Source organism: Bacillus rossius, chromosome 5, assembly GCF_032445375.1.
Source record: "Bacillus rossius redtenbacheri isolate Brsri chromosome 5, Brsri_v3, whole genome shotgun sequence".
Taxonomy (NCBI): Eukaryota; Metazoa; Arthropoda; class Insecta; order Phasmatodea; family Bacillidae; genus Bacillus; species Bacillus rossius.
This window is the reverse complement of record NC_086333.1, coordinates 42,121,456-42,148,511: the sequence shown is the minus strand read 5'-3', so window position 1 is coordinate 42,148,511 and position 27,056 is coordinate 42,121,456. Positions and strand designations below refer to the sequence as shown.

General features: G+C 35.6%; 1 protein-coding gene across 8 annotated transcripts in view; it reads left to right on the top strand.

The window, feature by feature from the left end:
• LOC134531738 (uncharacterized) overlaps window positions 1-24,324 on the top strand; it is a 618,769-nt gene extending 594,445 nt beyond the window's left edge. For 7 of the 8 annotated variants that reach the window (XM_063367605.1, XM_063367606.1, XM_063367608.1 and 4 more), the window contains 4 exons: window positions 3,737-3,925; window positions 5,071-5,241; window positions 7,577-7,781; window positions 15,604-24,324. In XM_063367605.1, the coding sequence (XP_063223675.1) occupies window positions 3,737-3,925; window positions 5,071-5,241; window positions 7,577-7,781; window positions 15,604-17,417 (2,379 nt within the window). In that variant the 3' untranslated portion in view covers window positions 17,418-24,324. The remainder of the gene's footprint in view (window positions 1-3,736; window positions 3,926-5,070; window positions 5,242-7,576; window positions 7,782-15,603) is intronic. The other variant, XM_063367612.1, reaches the window with a different exon arrangement.
• Window positions 24,325-27,056: the final 2,732 nt, after the last annotated feature.

The following is a 27,056-nucleotide window of genomic DNA, read 5'->3' as shown; positions in this document are numbered from 1 at the left end:
GCGAGCCTGTTCAGACTTGAAAATGTAGTACATGTTTTCATGTCGCAAACTGTCAGTTCAGCCGTGATTGTTGGTGTAGAATGTGCTCGTACTATAATCTTGTACTGTTCTATGTTTTTTAATGTAACTTAATGTATTGGGGGCAAAAAATGTGGAGGGACACTTCCGCAAAATCAAGATTGACAAAACTGAAACAAAAATACATTACTGAATTTTTTAAATAAGGTATGCTTACATTGTACTCATCTTCTCATTTATAATTTAACAAAAGTAAATGTTTGAAATGTATACAGCAACATTTTTACAAATAAGTTGTATTACTATTAGGGATGGGGCGACCGAATCCAATATCCGCCGAATCCGCCGAATCCTAGGGATTCGAAGATTCGGCGGGTCTGATATAGGATTCGTCAAAGGATTCGGTTTTTTACTATTTACGGGGGAAAAATACAGTAAAACTCACTTACGAGGTCCCGCATGGTAGGTTTTTCCGTATAAAGCGTTTAAATTGCCCGAGGTCTCATCATTTACGCCATTAAATGTGTGATATAAAGTCCGTTAAAATTTTTTCTGAAACTTTCTGTCTCAAATTATGGCGCACGTAAAACGTAAATGAAGAAAAGACAAATGAACAACAACATACGAAGAAATATGGATGATGTACCATAACTACAGTACAAACCCAATAGATATTTTAAGATAATTACCATAATAAGAACTAAAGATTCTTTGTAGAATACCATAATTACCACAGAAGCATGATGGCTACCATATTTGCACTATATTTACCGTAACAACCGAGACGTATATTTACCGTGATAGTAATGTATTATGTATTTATGACATATTAAATTAAAGAACATTGTTGAAAAAAAAAAGTATGTTAAACTTTGATATGTACGGTTGGCACATTTTGCTAAGAAATAATGTGATGTGAAAGAATGCAGTACTACTACGAAAAGTTAAAATGGTACTCGTGGATTTTTAGGTTATGTCAGTCTCTCGTTTTTCAGTAATATCGGCCGAAAATTAACAAGCGTACTGTATCGGAAGTCGGCAGAAATGCCGATTCAACTAAATATTGGCAAAATCGGCTTCTTCAATACAGCTCTACATTTAATGACATGAGTAAACATATTTCAGATTTCAGGATATTGAAAAAGACTAATTTCCATGTAGGTTTATGTGTGTATGTTTTTTTTGCAAGTGTAAATTGAATGAAGTAAAATGCTTTTATTTTTATTACTTTCAATTGATTAAACTTTAATGACCAGTTACAGATATTTATGACACTAATTTTGAGGTTAAGCAATTTTACTAAAGCATTCCAGCCAAGCAGGTTGCCAGCGAGAGACGCTTCTCTTCTGCTGGAAACACTATCGCCAATCGTAGAGCTAATTTAACTCCTTAACGTGCAGAACAAATGGTAAATATTTACTTGGGTGGTATTTCCGAAAAAAAATGTTAAAAATCCGAAAATACCTTTATTTTATGCTCTTCAACTTCCTCTTTTCATTAAAAGTGGCGGAGGTAAGAAATTCCAAATACTTTAGGAGATATCGAATTTTTAAATTTCATCATATGTAGTTGAGCGGTATTTGCGAAAATAAATGTTAAAAATCCGAAAATACCTTTATCATATGCTCTTCAACTTCCTCTTTTCATTAAAAGCGGCGGAGATAAGAAATTCCAAATACTTTAGGAGATATCGAATTTTTTAATTTTGCAATACAAGACCTGTGGAACCATTCGAGCGGCGCCATTTTTGTTATTTTGCCGTGTGTTCGTGAATACGTGAATCGTGAATGCGTAATTAATAAAATGGTTGATTAGGTCAGGTCAATTACATTATTAATACTTTCAAACTAAGCCGACATTAAAAATTATTTTGTGAATTAATTTTAATGGCTGTTTAGTTTTAAAATATTTATAATGTAACTGACCTGACCAAACAAACCCGAACAGACGGTGAACAGTAAACTAAAATGGTCGATTAGGTCAGGTCAGTTACATTATAAATACTTTCAAACTAAGGTGATATTAAAAATAATGTGAATTAAATTTAATTATTCTTTAGTTTTAAATTATTTATAATGTAACTGACCTTACATAACAAACCCGTAACAAAGGATGTACAGTAACAACTCACGTAAATTTTTTTGTTACTTATTACTTGCGCAACAATATCAAAATAACAAATAAGACTTTAAAATTAGAAACGTTAAAAACTCACCTAAGTTGGAGGCGGTAATTAAACACCGTTTTAAACAATAATTGAACTAAATAATCACGTATTAGTTCATTTGAATTCTGGCCTATCACGAACAATCACGTGACATCATTATCCAATAAAAAAAATAGATACTCGTACGTAAACAAGAAACAATGGTGCACGCACGCCACAGGAATGCGCTGGTTTTGTGCTGAAATTTAAAAATTCGATATCTCCTAAAGTATTTGGAATTTCTAATCTCCGCCGCTTTTAATGAAAAGAGGAATTTGAAGAGCATATAATAAAGGTATTTTCGGATTTTTAACATTTTTTTTTCACAAATACCGCTCAACTGCATATGAAGAAATTTAAAAATTCGATATCTCCTAAAGTATTTGGAATTTGTAATCTCCGCCGATTTTAATGAAAAGAGGAAGTTGAAGAGCATAAAAAAAAGGTATTTTCGGATTTTTAAAAAAAATTTTCGGAAATACCGCCCAAGTAAATATTTACCGAACAAATTATTGTTCTGCATGATAGATTAAAGAACAGAATTTAATACTCTGTGACAAATCTCTCTCAGAATTATTGTGCTGAAAAGAGGAAATGTTGAAACAATGTGAATGTACTTTTCAAACAACATGATTTTTGGTGCTAAGTTTGTTGAAGCTCAGTAAGGACTCCAGAAAAATTGACAAGGATGAAATTTTCCCAAAGATATGTTACATTTACACAAACATATACTTGGTTATGTTAGTTGGATGATATCAGTTACTAATGAACCAATGGAAACAGGTAAGATTCAATGGAAAAAAAAAATGTTATTTTTTTCTAGCAGTGCAAAATGTAAACACACACTGTCAATACTTTCCCAAAATTAATAAGCTCACTTCATTTTAATACTTTATTCAAACATTATACTAAGTTTAAGATAAAAATAATTTCCCAAAAGTGTAACTGTACCACAAAAGCTCGAGCTCGGCTCGAAGTAAAATTCTTAGGCTCGCAGACCTCTAGCTTATTTATAGAAAAAACCCTAACCGCTAATCTGTACTAAAACTGAAATTTCTCAAGAAAATTTTTTTGTCTTTATATACACTTAGGCTATACCAGAAATGTACCAAACTACATGTGATAAAGCCAAGGGACTTTTAGTGCAAGCAGAATACATCTCACTTACATTAGATATGTGGACATCTGTTAAAAGATTCGGATTCGGGTTCGAGATTCGGCAATTCCAGTCGAGGATTTGAGTTAGGATTCGGATTCGAGGAAATCAGGATTCGCCCCATCCCTAATTACTATACATAATAGGCCCTACTGTATAGCTGTGAAAGGAGTTTTTTTTTTTTTTGCTCCTACGGATATCCAACATTTATGCCGTTCTGACCATGGCTCGGTCCCGTCATGGTAGGATATGAGAGGTTCTACTGTAATTAGCTACAAGGGTCAGCTTACAGGCATGGGCAGTTGCTGTTATGATTTGAATATACAAGTGTTGACGTGTGTCACTTCAATGTGCAGGAATTCTTCTCGGGCTCTGGTGTTGGTGTTCCCGAAGTGGAAGGGCCCTTGTATCTGAAAGCAGACTCTAAGAAGGGCTGGAAGAAACACCACTTCGTGCTCAGGGCATCTGGACTGTATTATTGGCCCAAAGAGAAGGTCAAGTCTTCCCGAGACCTTGTTTGCTTGGCGACATTCGACGTAAATCAGGTGAGTGATTTAATGTTCACATTTCATGTACACCTATCCCTCACTTAGCACGGCTAATTCGTTCCTAAAAATTCTTGTGTTATTCGACATTGCGTATTCTGAAGCATTGGTCTCTATAAATAGCAAGAATAATTTACTTAAAGTGTTCCAAAATGTGTACGGAAATCTTTACGTAATATAAATGCATAAAATAACATTCAACGATAAATATGTCACATCATTTAGTCTTCATAAGCCTACCATCTAATACTTTGTATAATAAATACGACACCATGTAACGGGAGACAGGTGGTTATGTATTTATCGTCAGTCAGCTGGTTGGCTTGCCTGCCCGGGTGTGACCTTCAACTCATGTAGAGTACCTTTCCATAAACTTTCCAAACCATCCTTTACTGGCAGTGATACCGATATTACTGTCCCGATATTGATATTTTAATTTTTCAAAAATTTAAGTCATTTACGTATCATCAATTGGTTCATACCAATCCTGTCAGACCCGTGATTTTTTTTTTCATTGCGCCATTCATTTAACAACCTTTTCCATGCGAATCATCTGTTAATTTCTGTTCCAGTATCTAATGTCAAATATATTCCCGCTAGTACAACCAACAGCATCAGACTTATACAAATGTTTCATAGAGTCCTTATTTTGTACGATCGTGTGCACAGTTGACTTGCTTAAAACTAAAGTGCGACCAACATAAGTGTGGCCTTCCATGACATTCTGCACATTGTAATACTTCTAGTTTTGTCTTAAATAGTGAACACAATGCATTACATTCTCACTGGGAAGCCATGATTCCAACTGTAGGTCTGTGGCTGGGCGACAATGGTACGGCACGGCGGCATAGGCATGGATGTAAAAAACATTTTGTTATTTACACTCCATAGCTGCAACTGAACTTTCCATAGATGATTGTACAACAGCCGATAGTGTAGTCAGACCTGCGCGTGCTTCGTCACTAAACGTATGTGAACGGTTGCAAAACATTTTTTTAATTGCAAATTTTAGCAGTCTGTACATTTATTTATTATGAAATCTATTACAAAATGAAAATAAATGTTTTTTTTACTTTTGTGTGCAGCAATAAAATCTAACACTTGTCTAATGCCAAACTAACGTGAACCCATGTATGTTGTTCCAGGTGTATTGTGGTTTGGGCTGGAAGAAGAAATACAAAGCCCCTACAGATTTCTGCTTTGCTATCAAGCACCCGCGGCTTCAGCAACCCAAGTCCACCAAGTACATCAAGTTCTTGTGCGCTGAAGATGAGAGCACGCTGCAGAGGTGGATTGTTGGCATTAGAATAGCCAAGGTATGCACTGAAAGATGCCATCTTGATTTATAATTTGATAATTTGATTGATAATTTTCGTTATCACATCACCAGTTTCAGTTCATGGCTCTATGGTTTACTGTGGCACGTGACACACAAAAAAACCTGATGGTTATTTATAATTGCAAACGAAACTGCAGTGACCACACAATAACGTATACCAAATAAACTTCATAATATTCAATTTCAACTTAATTACTTTTTTCTAATGGTTTTCTTGTAAATGCAGTGCTGTTGCAACGTAAATAGTGGGAAATACTTTTTTCATAAAAGTGGGAAAATAATGCATTAAAACAATTGAGGAAAATGTTTCAAATAAAAAATGTGTTAATTATGGGAATTCGTAAGTCCTGGGTACTACTATAGTTATGCTCTGAAATGGTTTTCAGTCACAATTACACACATGTAGTAAACATTCCTCTCCTTTACTTAATCACAAATGATTCAAAGACTTGTCATTCAGAATTGAAAAATCGTGTCCTTGCGTCATCTGAAGGTGAATGTTTTGGCATGTTTAGAAGATGCACAGGTTGGCTACAGGCAGGTAAAACTGGGAAAAATCAGGGAATTTCAGAACATCAGCAGGGTGTCCGCAGGTCATGGAAGTCACGAAAAAGAAAGGAAATGGAAGAACTGGTCAAAAAGTCATGAAAATGTTCCCAAATGAACAGTAACGGTGCTGAAAGTCACAAAACTTTTATTTCCAGGAGCCTTTTGCTAACTTGTATTTTTTTTTTACACCTCCCTTCACTTTATAGTCGCTAGTGGACATTATCTCTGAAAATGTTTTAGCTATCCAACCTAAAAAATCACTACGTTCCTCAAATTTTGTATTGCATTTGCTCATGTTAAATTTTGTTATGGATCTTTATTTAAAAATCACTCTTATGTAAAAAAAAATTCTTTGTAGAAAATGTTGTTAAAAGGTTTTAAAAAAGTCCAGAAAATGGTTCACTAGGTATTTGTAGATACCCTGATCAGAAAAAACCAGGAAATGTCCAGGGATAACTGTGAATTGCAGGAGAAAATGTTTTAAGTAATGTGATTTTGATGATATTTATTAGACATATGTCCATGCTACTTGTTTAAGTTTTCGCTAGTCACGCGTGAACCTCGACGACATTGAGAACGGTTTGAGACTGAAAATTTCTCTATTTAGCCTCTAAACAAATTTTTTACTTCTGAATTTATGTAAGAATTTAGGTTTTTTAATTTTGGTGTTTTTTAGGTACTGCCAAAATACTGAAGTGCAAAACACTTATGAAATATTAATTTTTTCACTCCTTGAATTCTGTGAATTTGCGAAGTTTTTCCAAACACAAAGCTTTAAATGTAATTTGATGTATTTATGGTTGTTAAAAAATTTATGTGTGCAATCTATAAAATAAACCAGATAAAGTTATATTTGAGGGTTCATTTTCATTTCAGGGATTGTGGATAGTTCATAATTATTCTAATCAATAATTAATAATTATGAGTGGCTTGAGTGGCACTATTACATAGGTTACACCAGTCCCTCACTTACCACGTCTTCAAAATTACGTGAATTTATTTAGTGCAATGTTAATTTTTCTGCCCCAGTCTTGAATAGTACATTTGTAAATTTCAATTAGCACGAAATCGCCACAGTTTCGGATTTGAGTGGTATATTGGAGGTACTGTTTGGATTCAAGAAATTTGGGATTTAACCCATCACTACTAAAGACAGATAATCTGTGCAGCTTGCTTTTTTTTGTGTTCAGAAAAATCTTGTGGACAGGGAAAAACTTGAGAAATTTGAAAGGTGTATTGAAAACCTTCAAAACACTGGGGAATTGACAAAACCCTTGGTTGCAAAATATACGTAGCTATCAGCAATTTTACCTTGGCTACCACCACCGTAGCATTTTCTCAACGTCTTAAAACTTGAAACATTATTTTGATGTTAATCATCGGAAAAACACCTGGAATAGTTTTAACATGAAGGTTATTATAAACAGTGATGCGTTAAGTGCGTGACAATAAAAAAATCCAATGTTTTATCAGACGAATATGTTCATTGTATTTTTGAGACTAATATTAGTGTTGGTTACATAAAAATATGATATCTGTGCAAAATGTGAATGTGATAGATATCTGTTATCATGCCTGATATAGATTGATGATATGAAATGAGGAGATGTGGGGGGGGATTAGATGGGTCAGCGAAAAGACTTGAGAAAACAGGGAGAAGTTAAGGGAAACGGGTAGAAAGTTAAGGGAAACAGAGGAAAGTTTGGGAAAGTGGGCGGCGAGAGGCGTGTATCCGAGCCGAGCCCGTGCGTTCGTCTGCGCAGCACGGGCGCCAGCTGATGGACAGCTACCGCGGCCTGGTGGACGACCTGGCCCAGGAGGACCTGGACCTGCTGGCCCACGCCCGCAGCTGCTCCGTCAGCTCCATCGCTGCGGCGGCCTCCACTCCGGGCCGGCCGGCCGCCACCCCGGGCTCCGACGAGGGCGACCGCCAGGCCTCCACCCCCACCGGCGCCGACGGCCTGCCAGGTGCGTGGCTCTCTCTCCCTTCCCTGTCTCAGACACTCCTGAGCAGGGTGTCCGCGTTCCGGAACGTCAGGGGGCGAGGGACGGGAAAGATGGCTTTAGTCGTGGATGGGGGGGGGGGGGCCGTCAAGGGTATTTTGCCCCCCCCCCGGAAACCTTGAAGTGGTGGCAAACGGGGGGCAAAGAAAGTGCTGTGCAATCAATTTTTAGATAGTAAAACTGCTTAAATAGCACCATTTTCCACCTTGTGAAATACAAATTTTCCCCCGGACTTCCCCCCGCCGCTTCAATAGGGGGGGATCGATGATTCTTTATAAAAAGGTATATTGGCGCACCCCCCCCCCCCCCCCCCTCCCTTTGGAAATTTAGTTGTTGCGCCCCTGGTCGTGGAAATCGGATAATTAAATTTAAATCCTTGGAAAAGGCATGGAAATTAATTCTCAAGTAACGCTGATTCGAGGTAAAATTCGACGCTCCAGTATGCCTTCACCGATGCTGAGGAAGCACTTTTTTTAAAGATGGTGTTTTAAGTGCATAGTCATACGCACTATGAATTGGCGTTTGCAAGATTCCGTTTGAACTAAAGGAAATGTGGAGAGAACTTGGTCAGCTATTTGATGGTGGTGTCCAGATGTTCTTTATTTAAAAAAAAAAAAAAAATTAAAAAATTGGAATGGTAATTTTGAAATTTTGGTTCTGGAATACTCGGGTAAAAATCAGAGAAATGTTATTATGAATTTGTGTGTGACATCCTGTGAATGCATATTTATATGTGTAAGGTGAAACTTCGTCATAAGGAGTTAATTTCAAAGGATTTAACTTTAATGTGTGTATTTTATAAGTTTCTCCAATTATTCACAAATTATAATATTATTGAAATGAAATAATATACTAATAATTCATTATTAGAAGATACTTGCTATGTATTAAAAGTATGTAGGTAGTTACTGTCTTGCAGAAAACAAATTTAAATATTGGCTTTATTTATGTTAAGTATATTCTTTTCTCTTGACTTTGTGTTGGGTATATTCTTTTCATTAAAATAATTATTCAATATGAGTTTTTGAATCAATTATCAAATATTTAATATGAATTTAACATATTTTATTTCACTCTGAACTGTGATATTTTCAGATTTCTACTACATTATTTCAATTTAGTAAATGTGTAATATAAAGTACTTTTATTATTTAGTACCAAAACTGTGGTTTTTTCAAGTATGTTGTACTGAGATTTTAAAGTATGGAATTGAAATTCTGATTATTGCATGCAGCTTCTGACTGTCTAGTTTCTTTAGATGTGTCCAATTCCACTTGTACTAATTATTGAACAGTGGCAAAAATGACATTATTTCTGTTTTCGTGAAAGAATTATAATGCTTGCTATTCTGAAATATATGTTAATATCAGATTGTAGTTTGCAGCTGTTTTCAACATGAGCTATTTTCCTTTTGGTGCGTTGATGTGTTAGGATTTGTGTCCGAACATTAGGTATATACCAAAACAAAGGATGATGCTATGGTATTTAAACACACAAATGGTCTTTTTTTATATATATATATATATATATATATATATATATATATAAAATCCGTGGTATAGGTTCAAATTTAATTTGTCTTATAAATTAATTAATTTGATTTAAACACTGTCATCTTACTATTATAATTTTAGAAAAAGAATTCTTAAAAGATAAAGATGTTGGAATTTTGATTCAATGTGCAAATAGAAGGTTCTTAAATATACATGATGATTTTAAAGTTTCTTGTAAAGTCATCCAGGCAAAAGTAGCACAAAAATTTGTATTCAGTACAGACAAAAGTTTTTAGACAAACTTTTGTAAACACTAGGCATTTTTACCTTTATGTACATCTCTTTTAAAAGGTAGGAGCTGGTGTGTCTAGCATCTGCCTTGGCTGCTTCAGAAACACTTATTTTGTTGATCAATGCTGTTATCATTGGAGGTAAATAATTCTCAACCTCTCATGTTAAGCCTTTTTCACTATAGGTTGACAGACAAAATTGTGCTGTTTTGGGGCCTGTTCAGTTGATAAGGTAGTCTATTTTCCAGCACTCATGTACATACTTAGTAGTGGTTGTCAGCTCTATCATTTACTTCTCTGCTCATAGATGTGCCTCATAATCTGATGTTGGTGTATGAGGTTGAGTTATTGTAGTCAAGGTTGTGCTGTAAAGCGTTTAGGTGCCTTTACTGCTCTTTCATGAAAATATTGCTGTTGTTCAACATTAAACACTGCCCACACTACTCTACCCAATCATAGTAAGGCACTAGGCCTGTACGGTTCTGGTTTTTATTGGTCGGTTCCATTCCGGTTCAGTTTTTCATCAAGAACCTTGGTTTTGGTTTTGGTTCTTATAGAGCAAAAAAAAATTAGTGCTACAAAATGCTATGAATGAGGTTAACTGGGTTATTATTTGGTTATTAAAAACAATTTTAAGAAACAAAAAAAGGGTGCACACTTTTTGCATTAGCCTAAGTATTTTATTAGTGGTGCACCAATATGACTTTACCGATTACCGATTCGATTACCGATTATGAGAGCAATAATCGGCAGATACCGATTCAGTTACCGATTATAATGAACAAATTTTTTTAAGTGTAATAATGCACACAAAATTTTTTATTCCCATGTGAATTTAATAACAAAGTTAGGTAAAATCGAGAATACAGTTATAATAGCAGTATAAAAATATATAAAATACACTATTAAGTCATTGCAAAGTGTAAATTAAATTAACTTCTATTTATATTTGTTATTGTAAACAACTTGAACTACAGTCTAATAATTGTAATTTACAGTGGGTAAGTTTTTGTTGCGGAAAACTAGCATTATTATCGACTATCACATAAGGTTGCATCGAGAAATTACCGTTTAACAATGTAAACATGTTGCTATATTTTGTTCACTTGAGTTTATAGAAAAATGTTTCCACACTTCCCTTTTTTTCTCCCTAGTCGCCATCTCACTATAATTATAAAAAAATGACTCAAAACCAATTGTAGCACATGTGATTTTATTAATGTTGACTGAATGTATAAAATTATAAATACTTTTTTATTTTTAACGTCACATACAAATAACACAACGGATAATGTTACCAAAGACGACGAAGACAAAGAAGACGACCATAACGAGTTTGTAAAACGCAGTGATAAACTCTGAAAGGTATCGGGACCACGATTTTGAACCGCTACTATCGACTCGAAAAGATCGATTCTCATAGAATACACTGCAACTGCTTGTGGTATTTTGATTGCGTGCCATCTATTTTACGTCTCTGGCTATAGGTAATATACAAGGCCACTAAACAAAAGACAGAACAAAAGACGAAACGTAAATAAACGTGTAGGAAAAATGCATTTTTTATTGTTCGAGGCAATGAGATTTATTAAACTTAACGAAATATCTCTAATCTTGATATGACGGAGTTAGATGAATTTTGTAATATATACAAATATTACCGTATTTCGTCCTAAAATGTGTAACAAAATATTACACGGTAAAAACCTACTTAATTACGCAGGGACGTAGATAATCGGCAAAGTAATCGTTAAGATAATCGCCGATTACGATTAATCGGTAAGTACCCATAATCGCCGATTACGATTCATCGGTATCCGCATCGGTGCACCACTATATTTTATAACTAAACTTAAACCTTAGAATAGGTTGTCAATCATTGCTGGCATCAAAATCCTGACGGCGGCGATACATCGTAATTTTTTTGGTTCTGCAGTTATGGGATTCATTTTTTTTATATAGTCTACAGTTTTAAATACTTTGCTTTATAACACAATATGTTTCGCATCGCTTGCATGGTTTGTTTATATTGTAATTGGCCTTTAATGTACGAAAGGCCAGAAATCATAATATTCTAACCGGCTAAATACAGTTTCACCCAAATATGAAAGAAACTGAAAGACACCATATTGTTTTAGATGTATTCATACCATTACATTCGTTTCATTATTATTTGAAATTTCTTCTTTGTTAAAGATGAGATCACGCAGAAAAATGTATGTAGCAGCCAGTTACTATGTCTTCAGGCATTATATTTAAATACAGTCAAACCTCTATCTATCAAACTCGCATGTATCGATTGTCCGTGTTTATCGTATACTTTCTACGGTCCCGGCAAAATTGCCATACAACTAAGGTTAAAAAGTCCGCTTGTGCCGATGTTCGAATTATCGTTTTGTCTGCATTGATCGTACAAAATATGTGGTCCCGTCACTATAAATTATAATAGATGAATGTTTAACCATAAAGATTTTGCAGAAATAACCATTTCTTAGAAAGAAACCGTCATAAAAACAGTAACGATAGTATATAGAAATAGTAAAAATCACCTTAAAACTGCAGCCATTTTATAATAGCTACGAGTGAACTTTCAACAAACAGTAGATGGCTAACATTGGTGCCATATTTTGTGAAATCGAATCGTCACGAAACGTTGCCACACTATCGACTTGTATTTATGTACGAAACTTTTTCATGTCGGCTAAAATGGTAACGTAAAAAACAAAACATTTTATACCGTACGTATATAAAATCACTTCAAGAATAAACATGTCCCTTATTATGACTGAGCATTAAGACGTCTCGTTTTTAAACTTCACAAGATAAAATGAGCGGAGTCTTGGTAACTGTTTTATACGTATTTTATAATTTCGGAAGTAGGGTATTGTAAGTTGACACATATTTTTTAAACTAACCATTTATTTCTGGGGATCGTAAATAATTAATTAGTGGTATAAAGACATCAAGATGAACGTAAACTTGAACATGTCACGGCAGCGAGAAAACTGGTGCGTATACCAATAAACTGGTATTAGAACTGGACAAAACTGGTACACGGGAGGTGGAGCTTATATTTTTTTCCGCTAAGCTCGTATCTATTGGCTGGCTACTGATGGAACGTCACGAGTCTGGGCGAAGCGTAGAGTGAGTTATACTGCGCATGCGCAGCTGAGAACAGAGAGAGCCAGCCGGCGGCTACGCCGCGCCGTAACAGCTGATCGAGTACAATAACCTTTCTCCGCGCATGGCGCGCTATTGACGGTAAATTTACATTTTTGCTGCCTTTTTTTTTTCAATTTTTTTTACTGTGGGGCAATGCGTATGTGTAATGTAGCCCGTATTTGTTCTGAACTCTGCAGGATACGACTGTATTTTAATTAACTTTAACGTATTTCTTACAATTTTTCATATTTTTAAACTTTTTTTTTTCGAAAATCTGTACGTACGACCGAGGTGTACGTACGAACCGGGGGCCGTACGAGCGAGGTTTTACTGTAGTAGAGAACACTTGATGAACGAATTAGGATTATTGAATAAATTGAAATTGAATTGTAGGTCTGTTGTGCATAGGCTATGTTTTTTTTAAAGTGTAAATTGAATTAAGTAAAATGCTTCCATTTTTATTTTTTTTTCAATTGATTAAACTTTAATGACAAGTAACTGATATATTTCTGACAGTAATTTTGAGGTTGAAATATTTTTTTCAAAACCTAAGAGTGAAGTCCACATCTATTGAATGTCCGCATCTACTGAATTTTTTTGTTGGTCCCCTGAAAAACGATAGATAGAGGTTTGACTGTATACTATGCTTTGACAGAAAATAAACAAATAAAATTATGGCCAAAAAAGTTTTTGAAACTAAGATAGCATTTTAGAGCCCTTTCACACTGGCAACTGAGTTGCCAATGATCGTTCGCTCACAAGTTGCCAAGACCTGGCAACTGCAGTTGCCATGCCAAAAACTTTTCAGCGATAGTTACCCAATTGCTGAGGAGATCCCAATCAATATTACCCAGTGTTCAACTGTTTGGTTCGCTGAAGTGAGCACCACGCTCTTGTGTTATGGGTGTTAAATCCATTTTAATTGCATTGGTAATGGGCGAATGTGTCCATAGGAAGTAAAAATAATGTGAGCGAGTCTTTCAGGACTGTCGGAGATGTGTAAGATCTAACCCCTGTAAAAAGCAAATTAATTTGTTCTCATGTTTTAAATACCCGTATAAAACGAAAATTATTTAAAAATACATTTATGGACGGGAATCACACGTACTTTCCGCACCTGCCCAATAATTAGTTGCCGGAGCAGCTATAACGACTATCAAGTAAATCATTTCACAGAGTAAAATGTTTAACTTTATAACTAAACAGCTCTGATTAAAGTGAAAAATATCTGGGAAAATACTAAACATGTTTTTGGACCTGATTTTTGACAAGGAATTTTATAAAATACTGCCCATCTTGTTAAAATGCATTAAGCAGTTAATATCATAAAGTTTCCCTTTGTCTCTAAATTTTTGTTTGCACCATCTGCCATGCGACTTCTGTTAAATTCATGAAATTACTCCTGTCAAATGCCGTATACAGAGAGCTAAGATGTTACACATCAAAAAGTAATCAATAAAAAAGAATTTATGGACGCATCCTATCAATGCTGCCAGATTTAAGAAAGGAGCCTTTTCTTTCATATTTCCTCAATTTTTGACTGAATTTTTGATCAATTTTTATAACTACTTTATAATGTCACTACAAATATTCAATGATCTGAGCCAAATTTTGAAACTGGTGTTGAAGTAGTGTTGATGATTACCTGTTTAGGAATGAGTTGCAGTCACAATCAGTTATTAATTGTATGAATGACATGAAACAACAAAATAATAAAATGACTAGACGAATGTGCAACCCTTAAATAACAATAGTAACTTTAGAAAAATATACTATCATGAGCTAAATACATCAAGAATAATTTTTGATTATTATAGCTTTATAATAACCAATTAATACATAGTTGATGATATTGTACTAGGTTCGTAAATTTCGTATTACATATTTTTTTCTACAAGTTTATTAGGGTAATCAACAGTAGATATTTCCCACAGAGCTGGCCTCTCATGACCAAATCAATTAATGTTTCGGTATCAAAACATAGAACATATGTTTGCAGTAAAAAAGAAGGAAATTTATCGAGACACAGTTGCCCATGTAAAAGCTTTCATTTAACTGAACGGAACAGTGGTTGATGGTGGTAGCTGCCAATTCTAGGCAACTGATGGGGAGAGCTAGGCAACTGATGGGGAGAGCAACTGCGAGAAACTATCACTCGATAGTTGCGCGACCTTGACCAGACAGTTGCCTGTGTGAACGCTCGCTGGAAATCCCTATCAAGACAATGATTCAGCAGTTGATAGCAACTCACCCGCCACTCAGTAGCCAACAATTGAGTTGCACATGTGAAACGGTTCTTATGTTTTATATTGTAACTTACACTATGACATACATTTTTTGTGCATTATTATATCGTGAGATGTTGGTCACATTAAAAGTATGTGTTTGTTTACCTTTCCTGCGCAATAAACATAATCACTACGGGAGGTAATAGAAACTTTAAAAAAATACCCGGGACCGAAACGGAAGATTTTAAAGGTTGGTTCAAGTATGGTATTCTAAAAAAATCAGGGAACCGCACAGGCCTAGATCTTACAGCTGTGAGCACATTGCAACTGGCCTGTGATGGCTTTTCTTGTTCTTCAGTACACACCTTAATTGTTGCAACATCTTACAAATACTCCATCACAATTGTGAAGAGCAGTTGGTGATAACTCACTATTTAATTAAAGATTCGTGACTTCACGGAACATAATTTTTAGATGTTTCCAAACACTTTTCCAATTCTAATGCATAACTCTCTAGTCATTATATAAAATATTTGTATCAAGTTAAATGTGATGGACTACCAAAACGGTATGAAAATATTTGCTCTATACATTTTATGATAATATTTTTCAGGTCCTACGAACCGTTTGCGGCGTCAGGATTCATCGCGAAGCCGTGCATCCAGCTCAAGCTCCAGTGGCTGCCTGAGTGATGGAGCGCCTTCTTCCTGTGAAGTGGGCTTCGAGTGTGAGTTCCCTATGGGTACGATCAAGCGCAAGCCGTCAATGAACCCGAAACTTCCTCTCACGTCTATCACTCGACAGTTAAAAGAAGTTGGTGAGACTGTGGTGGACGGGGAGATGGCAGATCGCTGCCACAGCCCGGGTTCCAGCTCCAGCGGGGGCGGCACTCTGACGCGAAATGGACTGACGCGACAAAGTAGGCGGCGGTCGTGTGCAACCGAAGATTCGGGTAGCAACTCCGGAACCCTGAAGAGGCATCACAGCCACCATTGCAACTCTCTTGATTCCAACCGCCCTCCTTCCGCATCATCCTCGAATGCATCTACGCCCATTAGAGAGAGAACAGAAGAAATTGTGTCACCGACCAAGTCTTTCTCAAAAGCTGAAGTGGTGGAAAGCACAGCCGAGGAAGAAGTTGTAATAGTTCCATTAGAGTTACAAGAGGATAGTGTGTGTGATCCGGAGACCATGTCCTTGCCTCCTCCTCCGTCAGAAATGTTTGAAAGCACTCTGAGTTTGGACTCGCTCCCCCCACCGCCTCTGCCGTCAGAGTTACCGGTGTACACTGATATCTGTGGGAGTTCCTTGTCATTAGTGTCCCTGCCCCCACCACCTAGTCCTTGTATAGACACCAATACAATTCGGAGGCAACAGCAGCAGACAACAACTCCCCATTCCTCAGCATCCACCACTCCCACCAACACCTTGTCGCCCTTAACAACCCCGACTAGAACACGGGCCTGTTTTTCTCCACCTCCTTATCATGACCCTCCTGCCTCGCCCCGGGTGCCTCCGAAACCTCTTCCTGTCCACAAACAAAATTCCCTCTCACGGCAACAGAGCTTCGAAAATGGCACCGGGAGTGTTTCCGGCTCCTCTTCGCACTACGCTGTTCCTCCGTACTTGGCCGAGCTGAAAGCTGGCTCGCCCATGTTGGTGAGGAAAACATCATCTTCGAGTGATGCATCCATGGGATCAAGCACAAAGAGTCCCATCAGCCCAGCAACTCCTTCCTCGCCTCCACGTTTGTCCAGCGCACCAAAGAGCCCCATTCTTCTGACGAAACAGCGGTCAAGGACAGCCCCAAAGAAAATCTCATTCAATTTCACTCCCGAAGAAATAGGCTCCCCACTCCCCCCTGCATCACCCACGTATGCAAGCCGGTCCCTAAATAAGAAACCTTTACCGCCAAAGAGGAGCGAGAGTACGAGACTCAGCGCAGCAGGAATGAGCCCGAAAAGACTTTCGGACGCAGACTCCACCTTAACTCCACCACCCAAAGACTTTTTGAAAGACTTGCAGCGAGTGATGCGGAAGAAGTGGCAAGTGGCCCAGAAGTGCAAGCTAGACACGTCCACGACCCCACACGAAGTTTTGGGCTTCCGGGATCCCCCGCCGCCAATTGCAGACTACCGGGAGACCAACGTCAGCAACTGGGTGCAGGAACACTACGGACACCGTGATAACTTGTACGAAAACGTGTACTTAGTTGGTGGGAACAGGACTTCGGATCCACAGAACCCGACTGTGCCAGAAGTAACGTACGCTTCCAGGCCTGTGTCCAGGAGTCAGGGTAACGGAGTGGATTATTATAGTAATAGGCAAGCTCCCAGTGTTGCTGCGGCACTGGCGTCGAAGAAGAGGCCACCGCCTCCTCCACCCAAGAGAAGCGAGACGACGCAGCTGTCCACAAGACTGCACTGATGGTAGGCTGGCCGGCCGGAGATGCTGACTGCTGGTTTATCTGTCGTAACGCCAGTCTCCCAGCATTTTGTATTGTACCTTATTTCTATTTTGTTGCGACATCTAATGGTAGCTTCTACTGTGCCGACGAATGTGTGTCGCATAAGAAATTTAAATGTGCCAATGTTGATGGATTTTTCTTGCCGCTGTAGCAGAAAGATTTTTTTGCAATCAGTTGGGTGGGGGAAAAAATTGATGTTTGTTTACCAAAGTTTAAATGAGAGGCGTCTGCTGATATTGTTGTTAGGTTAGAATGTAGATCTCTTATGCTGTATTTCTTACTGTCACTTCATAAATAGATCCCCTCTCCCTTCGCCTTTAAAGTTGTCATTTCAATACAGTATTTATTTAGTTTAACGACTGTTTCAATTTGATAATGATCATCTGTCAAGTCTACAGTCACAGAACAATGCAGTTTGATCATTCATTGTTGGATTTTTCATTAAGGCATTATGACGCTGAACAAACGTGCATGAAAATAAACAAAACGGTTGCTTCTTCAAATAAATTGACTACTTGAGAGAACCAAACGCAGGTAGCAGGGGCCGACAGTATTTTGCTACAATTTTTCAGTGACATGTCCTTTCTATTACTTCTTCAGAATATTAAAACTTTTCAATTGGAAGTTAATCAAATGGAGTACCTAGTACTTTCTTTTGCCTCACGTCAGGACTTTGCAATTGGGCTTTAGAATCCTTGTTTGATTTTGAACAAGGCACCTCAATTAAAATTAATAATGATATGCTTAAAACTTGACACCGAATTGAGAGTTTTGTACTGTCATATACAAGAAAATAATAACCACAAGCAAGTGCCCCTTTTTTGACACCTAATGGAAGAATGTGGTCATTATTCATTTTGTTTTCCACAGTCCATAGAAAGATCGTTAAACTGGAAGATTACTGTATTTTTATTTATAACTACATGGCTTACATTCAGTGTTACTTGATCTGACATTTCATTGTAGTATGTCGAGAACCATTGTCTGTTGCTTCTTTGCTGTTTGTTGTAATAAATGTTTCTTGGCCATAATAGAGACAGCATCAGTGTAGCTGTACGTAACGCACATTCGATGATGAAAATGTATTTTTTTTTACATTATTGGTTTATATTTATAATGCAAGAAAGAAAACAGTAAGTTGGACAAAGTAGCTCAACATGGAAAATTTGTCTGGGACATATAAAGGATTTTTTTTATACTAAATTTATATACTTCTCTTCATAAATTAATTCTTTAAAACCCTCGTTTATGAAATTTCAAAAGTGTTTTATAAAAAATGTGCAAAATTTAGAACATATGTAGTAACAAATTTTTTCAGGGAAACCTCTGTATAATAAAATTTTATAACTATTGTACATTTGTTTTAGCGCTTACGTACATGGTAAAATCAAACATAAAGTGTTGCGTATTGTAGTGACAATTTTTTTTTAAAATTACAATATTATCTAAGTCTTGCAATAAATAGTTGGAAAAACAACCTTTGTTAATGAAATACAAAACAGATTTAACTAATTAGTGAATATATCAATTACATACCTAACATTGCTAACAATGGTAGAACATTGATGTATTTCATACAGTAGGCAAATGCTTTAAACACTTTTTCAATTATTTGTTTTTTTCTCTAAAATATATTAAATAAGTAATTTAATTATTTCGTTTAATTTTTTAAATGCAGACTTTATAAAAGATAATAAAATTTAAATGGGGTATTACTTTTGTTGCAGAGGAAAGTTAGGTGAAGGAAAATAAAAATAAGTTTTTATACTGAGAGGTGGAACTGAAAATGCCTTGTGTAATATTAAACTTTTACTAAGCTACCCCAGTTTTTTATTCATTGTAGACAGAAGAGTTTAGGATGTTTTTTTTATGTGTGGAAATTTTACTGTAAATTAAAATTAATAGATGAGACTCGAGCAAAATGGTGCTGAATAAAGTGAAATGTAAAATAAGTCTGTAGAGGGAGAGGGAGTTAAAATTGGAGGGAAGGTTTCAAAACTAGACTTTGTTATTTTATGCATTAAAATTACTACATAATAACAAAAGAAAATTTGTATAACTTATTTGTTACAGTTTGGTGTAATGAAGGCATTACCAGAATATACCTTGCACCATTTACATGTGTACAAGATGATGTGTCACTAAATGTGACAGTAAGTTAAAATAGTCCATTATAGCTACATATACAGTTGTATATTTGGTTTTTACATGTTGGTATGAAATTTTATGGTGCATTTGTAACTTGATCTCTGCTATGAGTTGTTGAAAAAACTTTTCAGATTATAAATGTGTGTGTTGAATGTTTATGTGTGTATGTAAGAGTGGTCATATTTTGCATAAAGTTTATGAATCATGTACATATTGTAGATTTTTAAATTTCTACCATTGATTATTCCATGATCATTTCTACTGTGTTTTTATAATGTGCAATGAAAAATGAGGAAATTTAATTAGCAACATTTTTAGTGAGTTGGATAAGTTCTTTAGTATTTTGCTGTGTATGCAGATTTCAATGCATATATTTGTATGATTACATAATATAAACCGATAGGTTTTATACCAAATAGCAACCACTAAAACAGATTTATTATTATTAATGAGATTCAAAATGAATTTGAAGACAAAATGTGTAATTAAACATGATGCTGAGTAATTGACATTAATTCATTGATTATTTCAGTTATTTTAACTGTATAAGTTTGTAGTCTGGTTCTGTTAGTAGATTCATTAATAATTTTGAAGTACTTTTCCATCTTGTTACTTACAGTATCTGATATTTCTGTCCATAAATTTCTATGTATAAAGTGCTTTACTTCTAACAAATTTTTTAAAACATTGTACATAAGTTACTGAATAATTTTCATACAATATTTTTAGGCAGTATATTTTTATTGTATATAAAGTTTAAATCCTTAACCTAATTTACCTTATGAAATTTGACAGTCTTGATCAAAAAATAAATATTGCTGTTGGTTTGCTTACTTCACAAAATATACACAATGTAAAAACTATTTTTGTTTTTATTCAATAATGCCCTTTCTAATTTCATAATGTTTCTGCATTAAAACCAGTTCTTAGGGTGGTATTCCAAGATCGTTGGGTAACTAACTACCTTGTTGGGATAAAACCGTAACTTAACTCACTGGTCATATTTCAGAACGTGTCCAAACCGAATCCCAATAGGAAACAGAATAGCAACCATTTTAATAAACTGTACCTTGCGCGACTTTTCACAACTATTGATACAGTTGTTACAGCAAAATTACTAGAGATAGTAGCAGTATCGCACAAAAATAGAATTTTCTCAATTACATTATAAGTTCCAATTATATCTTATAACTGTTAAAGTTTACAATGTATTCCAGGATAGTTGTGCCATCATAAATTCATTTGGCACGCCAACACGCTTGGTACAAAAGTGGCTATACTATATAATGGCGCCAGACACTGAGCTTTCACTTGGACATTATCAACGGAAAAGTGAGCTCTGCGAATGTGCGGGTAGTTTGAGCAACAGATAGGTAGCAGATAGGACACCAAAATAATCTTAAAGGTTTGGAAGCGTTTTTGTGCACTAGGAATATGTTTTAGGGTACAGGTGTAGCATATTCAACGCCTAAACCATTTATTTTTATGTCTTGGAATACCGGGCTTAAGTTTCAAAAGTACATGGAATACTACGTGATAAGAAAGCTAAATTGATTGTAGTACAGTGAAAGGTCTTTAATCCGACATTCTATAGTTCGGCTCATTCTGCAATCTAGCACGAACCAAGTTGCTCAAGCTCAAATCTTTTTTTGTGGATTCTGACTGTTGACCTTGGTCACATTACTGTGCTGCCTGTGTTATAGTTCAGAGTTAATAGTTACTGTAAGTTTTCATTTCAGTACAGTGTTTCCTGTTTTTGATGTGTTATATTTTACATTTCAGTTTTTTACATATGGTATCCTCATTTAAACTAGCATATTGACATTAGAAAATCTGATATAATTGCTAGTCTGGTATGGTCGTGGTCTTGAACATGCTGGATTTAATATGTACCTTCTACAGTACACTTCACGAAAGTATTTATACAATTTCCTAGTTAAGTAAGTAGAACTATGTAAGTATCACTTATTTATGAACTGAAAAATGCTGTTATTTTACACCAATCAACAGATACATAAACTATAGTAATGGAAAATCTCTGTTGAATTTGTTAATGGGCAAAAATCGACCAAAGGGGTAGAAATGGGGACGGTTGGTTTGAAAAACATTAAAATGTCTACAACTTAATATGACAAACATCACATTCATATGAAGTTATAATATTTTGGTAGATTAATACCAAACACTTTGTCTGAAATAATTTTTATGCGACCAACCAACTGCAAGGGTTGGAAAGAATAGCGGTTGAAGGGGGGAAAATCCACAAAACTTTTATTTGGCACACAATCAAATATGTTAAAACTGTTTGTAAACCTTATACAAACCATTGCTGCAAAGGGTGGAAAAAAACAGGTTAAAATACTCTTTATTGGATATACTATAAAATGTGTTACAATTAAAAGTAAATCATCTAAATATTATCTAAAACGTTTGTCTGAATAAAATTTTTTGAAAAGACAAACTATTAGTCCAAGGATTAGAAAAATGGTTTAAAGTACACAAAAATAAAATAAACTTCCTTAATACGTACAATAACAGATTCGTTAACACATTATAATCCTAAACATCTTAAACCTTAGCCGAAAACAAATTTTTGTATGAACACTTATAGTAGGGGAACTAATGAGGCTAGAGGCTAAGTGGGGATTTGCTCGAGCATCGTGGGGACCTCTTGGATTTTGAAGATTAGATGATAGGAAGAATAAAAGGTTATATAATCTTTTCTCTTTCTGCTGTGGGGGAAGCCTCTACAGGTTTTCAAAAATGTATAAATAAACCATCACATAGAAATACTTGAGCGTGTCAGATATTGATAGTTTAGGTGCCTCAACATATCTCTGATATCAAAAATATACTAATCTGCCGGCTTACGTGGTGGGGGTGACCATCCAGAAGGGTAGAAAATTTAAAAAAATATATTTTCGAGTGCATAAGATATTCAGAGGGGATGTTAAGTGAACCCTAAAAATGCTCCCAATCAAAAGACTGACGATTTGGAAGTGATGCAAGCTTGTTGCGAATTTTTGAAAATGCAAAAAAAAAAAAAATCACATTATTCAAATACTCGAATGTGTCAGAATTTTATACAGATGGTTCAGCTTGATGTCCCAGTCGTTCTAGTCTAAAATCTGACAGGTAGAAAAGTTTTTTTCTATGAATGTTTTTTTTTTTATAATCATGAAATATGACAAATAAAAGCACATATAATTAAGTAGATATTTAGAAATATAATTTATTCAGAAAAATAATTTAAATAAAATATAATTGTTGAATATATACATATTTTTTTCAATCTTCATCGTCATCCGAGGAATTATCGTTGTACTGCAAATATACTGATTCAACTGGGTCGTCAATATTAACTGCGGTTTCCATATTTGTAACAAGAAATCGTCATAACACTTAACAATATTGTATTTATTCCATGAAAAGCACGTTCTTAAAGTATTGAAAAGAAATATACCTAAATCAGAAGTATCTCCTAGAATAACTGGTGTTATGAAAACATCTTCACAGGCTTCTGGTAGGTGATTACAAACGAATCAGGTGCGAGAGAGTCTGAGATAGGGAAAAAGTGAAAGTGAAAAAGGCATGGAGTGGGGAATACAAGCTTTACCCTAGCTGCACGGACTAAATTTTTTAGACAATTTTTGTTACTTCGGCTTGTGGAAATCGGCAGATTATATTTTCCCCGTTATTTTTGCATTATTTCCTTGAAAATAAAAAAAATCAACCACGCTAGGGAATGTCAAGACGACTTTTTTTTTTGCAAGTTTGTGACCCTCCCACTTCCTTATGTTACGCTCAAATCATCAGATTATTGAGCTGCATACTTTTCAGCTAGTAATTAACCCACCTTACCTTAATTTGGCGCGCTTGAGTATTTATGACGATCAATTTTTTTTTACCATTCTGATGGGTTGCCCTAGACACACGCTCCTATATAAGGGGCTTGTGGAGATACTCAACAAAGTGCAAGGTATCCTCGCTTATGTTCATCTGCTGCACTCGAGGAAATCCCAAAATCTATTGGGCTCCCTTACTATTATTAGTGTAATGAATGATATATAGTAATGTAGTAATGTATGAAAGTAAAAAAAAATAAACAAGCACTTAATAGCAATAGTGTGAAATCTGTTCTAGTTATTCTATGCTGAATGAATTGAAAAAAAAAAATCAAAACAATTTTGCCGTATTGAATATAAGAAAATGCTTATACAATAATTTTGGAATTGGAGAATATGTAGGAAGTGTACATCAGGTTCTCAAAATGTTCCAGAAGTTTCTAGAACATTCCAGGATAAATAGATACCTACTTCAAAATAGGCACGTGTTCCTGTAGAATGTGTCTAATTTGGGCTTGTGTTCAGAAGATCCAGTAATTTTATGGAGTAGGTGCTCTTTCGTAAAAAAAAATTATAATTGTATTTTTGAGTACTGAACCACACCATTTAGCAATTTTAAATTGCCTAACCTATCGTAACCAAACACACTATTTAACTGGGCCTATAACCCAAAACATGATATAATATTCTGGGCATTTTCAACAACATAACTCAAATACAAACACAGAATTGGTAATGTCTATAAAGTGGGCTGAACATCTTAAACCACTGTCTTTGAGGGGGAGAAGAGTGTGAGTGGTAAGCGCGACAGAAGGGAGAGTCACTTTCGACACATCGATAAAATTAAACATTAAGGTGGGTTTACAACTGAAAAACTTAAGATTTGTATACTTAACCTGCATGCAGATTAGCACACGGTTAAGCAATACCACAAATATCTAGTTCATGATTGAATTGGTCATATTACAGCCAATGAAAACAGGCTAAATTCAGCCATGTTATAAAAGCTGAATTTTTGTATGTATGATCTGCATTTGGAGTTGCATTTTGGTACTGGATAATTGTTGATTAATAATTTGTAGAGACCTGCAAAATTCGCGGTTTCGATGGCCTTCAGAATAGACTGCACATACCCCTGTACACTCGGGCAAATAACGCAAGTTCATTGGCTGCCGACTTGTAAGTCGTCTCAGCTGGTTTGTCTGTGATTCGATCCTTCTTTGGTTGAGGGTTTATAACTGGTTGAGATTCGTCCAGATGAACAGTAAGCCAATAGCAAAATTATCTAAGAGGTATATGTGTTTGAATTCTAGGCTATCACCGAATGAATCAGCGAATTTTGCAGGTCTCTAATAATTTGTTAACAAATTTTTTTTATCCATTGTGAAATTGGCTATGCACCTACAGACACAAAGCTATGATAGAACCTAAAAGTTGCAACATTTGAGCTCATAACCTAGAATTTGTGCACAAATGAGAACAAATGTTTAACATGAAACATATTCGTTAGTTGTAAACACTTTCACAGACTCGTATGATAGCAAAAATAAACCAGAAACGCCTTAAAATAATAAATTTCTGAAATTATTAAACAAAATTAAGATTCTAATCAGAGCTTTAAGTAGGTACCTAAGTGTTTAGTGCAGATTTCTTCTAAACATATAATTGGATGGAGTTATGCAACAAGAGACCAACCGATAAAACCAATGTTTTGAGATATTGACCATCAAAGATGGAAGTACCTTATTTATTCCACAGTAATCGATGTTTGTACACATAAGTGATTTAATATGTAAAATAATTATATGTACGTATCTAATTAGTCAGTATATTGTACTCTGTATAACTCATTACATACCTTTTTTGACAAAAATGTACTGATATGAGCAGTTGGTCTACTGTTGCATAGTACATAACTAGACATTTTCTGACATATTATGTAGTTGGTCGTTTGTTGCATATTCCGATTGATAAATAAAATGAACAGGAAATAAACAGTAATCTTTCTTTGCTTTTTATTAGTATTTTAAAACTAAATAAATAAAAATTCAGTTGTTGGTAAACTACATTTGTATTAAAGAATCATTGTGGGAAAAGTTCTTATTGGATTTCTATGTCGAAGTCTGGCTCCCTGCCAAAACCATCAATATCATCTTCGATTCCTTCTTGAGCAACAAGACTCCTGTACATTTTCCTGCAGTCACTTGGAATAAGATGCATCAGAGATCTGAGATCTTTTAAGTTTTGCTGGTGTTATTGGCTTCCCATTTTGCCAGAGTTGAGCGAGACATTTATGGAAATATGGTTGAGCAGGCTGATTCTTTTTTTGTAAATTGATCTCTACGTAGTCAATTTGTGTGAAATCTGTTTTTATGAATATGGAGTATGGTTGTACTCTTGTGATTTTCAGTTCCCTGATTTGCAACCAGTTAATTTTATTTCTGTCAGTGTCGTGTTTTCTGTTGACTATCATAGTTTCCAATTTTTCAGTTCCAACAAAATGCTGCTTCTTAATTTCTGTGGGTACTTGCTGATATGGTTCACAACTTCTTCCTCTCGTTCTTTTTTAATTGTGTTGTGGCCACCCATGGAGCCACGCTTGTCCTTAACAGGGCTTTCTGCAATAACCTTTGACATAGCTCTGTGTAGGTACCATGCAGCTGGAAATACGGAGGGTTTGCAGAAAGTATGGTTTGCAAACTGGTGTATTTTTACTACCCAAGGTGTAAACTCTTGAGAAATGTCTCTTCTTATCATGTGTTGCTTTGCCTGATCTCTTCGTAATTCCTTGAGAAACCATTGTTCCAATCAGTAAACATCTAGTTTCATATGAGCCAGCTCCCCAAAATTTATTGAAAATAATCTTCTTTTCATCTAACGAAACTTTATGACTGTAACGACATCTGCAGTTTACAAAGCCCTGAATTCTTTAGGCTCAACAGGAACCCCTCTTGAACTGATATAAGGCTTGTTTGTGTTCGTATATTTCTTCCTTGACTGCCTTGTTTGATCAGCATACTTTCTCTTCCGTCCTCTACTGGGTCGTCCTTTAAAACTCGCACATTTTCCAGTCTCTTCTTCAGCATTTTCTTGTACAGGTACGACACAATCAGAAGGTAGTATTTCTATTGTTTCTTCAGCTTATTATGGTACAGGTACAATACAATCAGAAGAATGTAGTTCTAATGTTTCTTCAGCCTCTTCTGGTATAGACACAACACAATCAGAAAGTGGTAGTTCTAAGCCATCTTCATCTGCTTGTAAGACTTGGCCTTCTTCTTCTACTTCTATGGCATCTGCATACTCATTATTTGTAATAACTGGCAATGTTGCCAGATCGGGAGTGCGTCGTTTGCCCTACAGGCGTTTGCCCTAAACGCATTTTCGAAACATATTCTCGCATTCCTCATTCCAAACAGGCGTTTGCCCTAAAAGCGTTTGCCCTAAAGGCGTTTGTCCTAAAGTCGTTTGCTCTACAGGCGTTTGCCCTACAGGCGTTTGCCCTACAGGCGTTTGCCCTAAAGGCGTATGCACAAAATGTTTGATAATCACATTCGGACCAAGCTCCGGCATTTGCCCTAAAGGCGTTTGCCCTAAAAGAAGTTT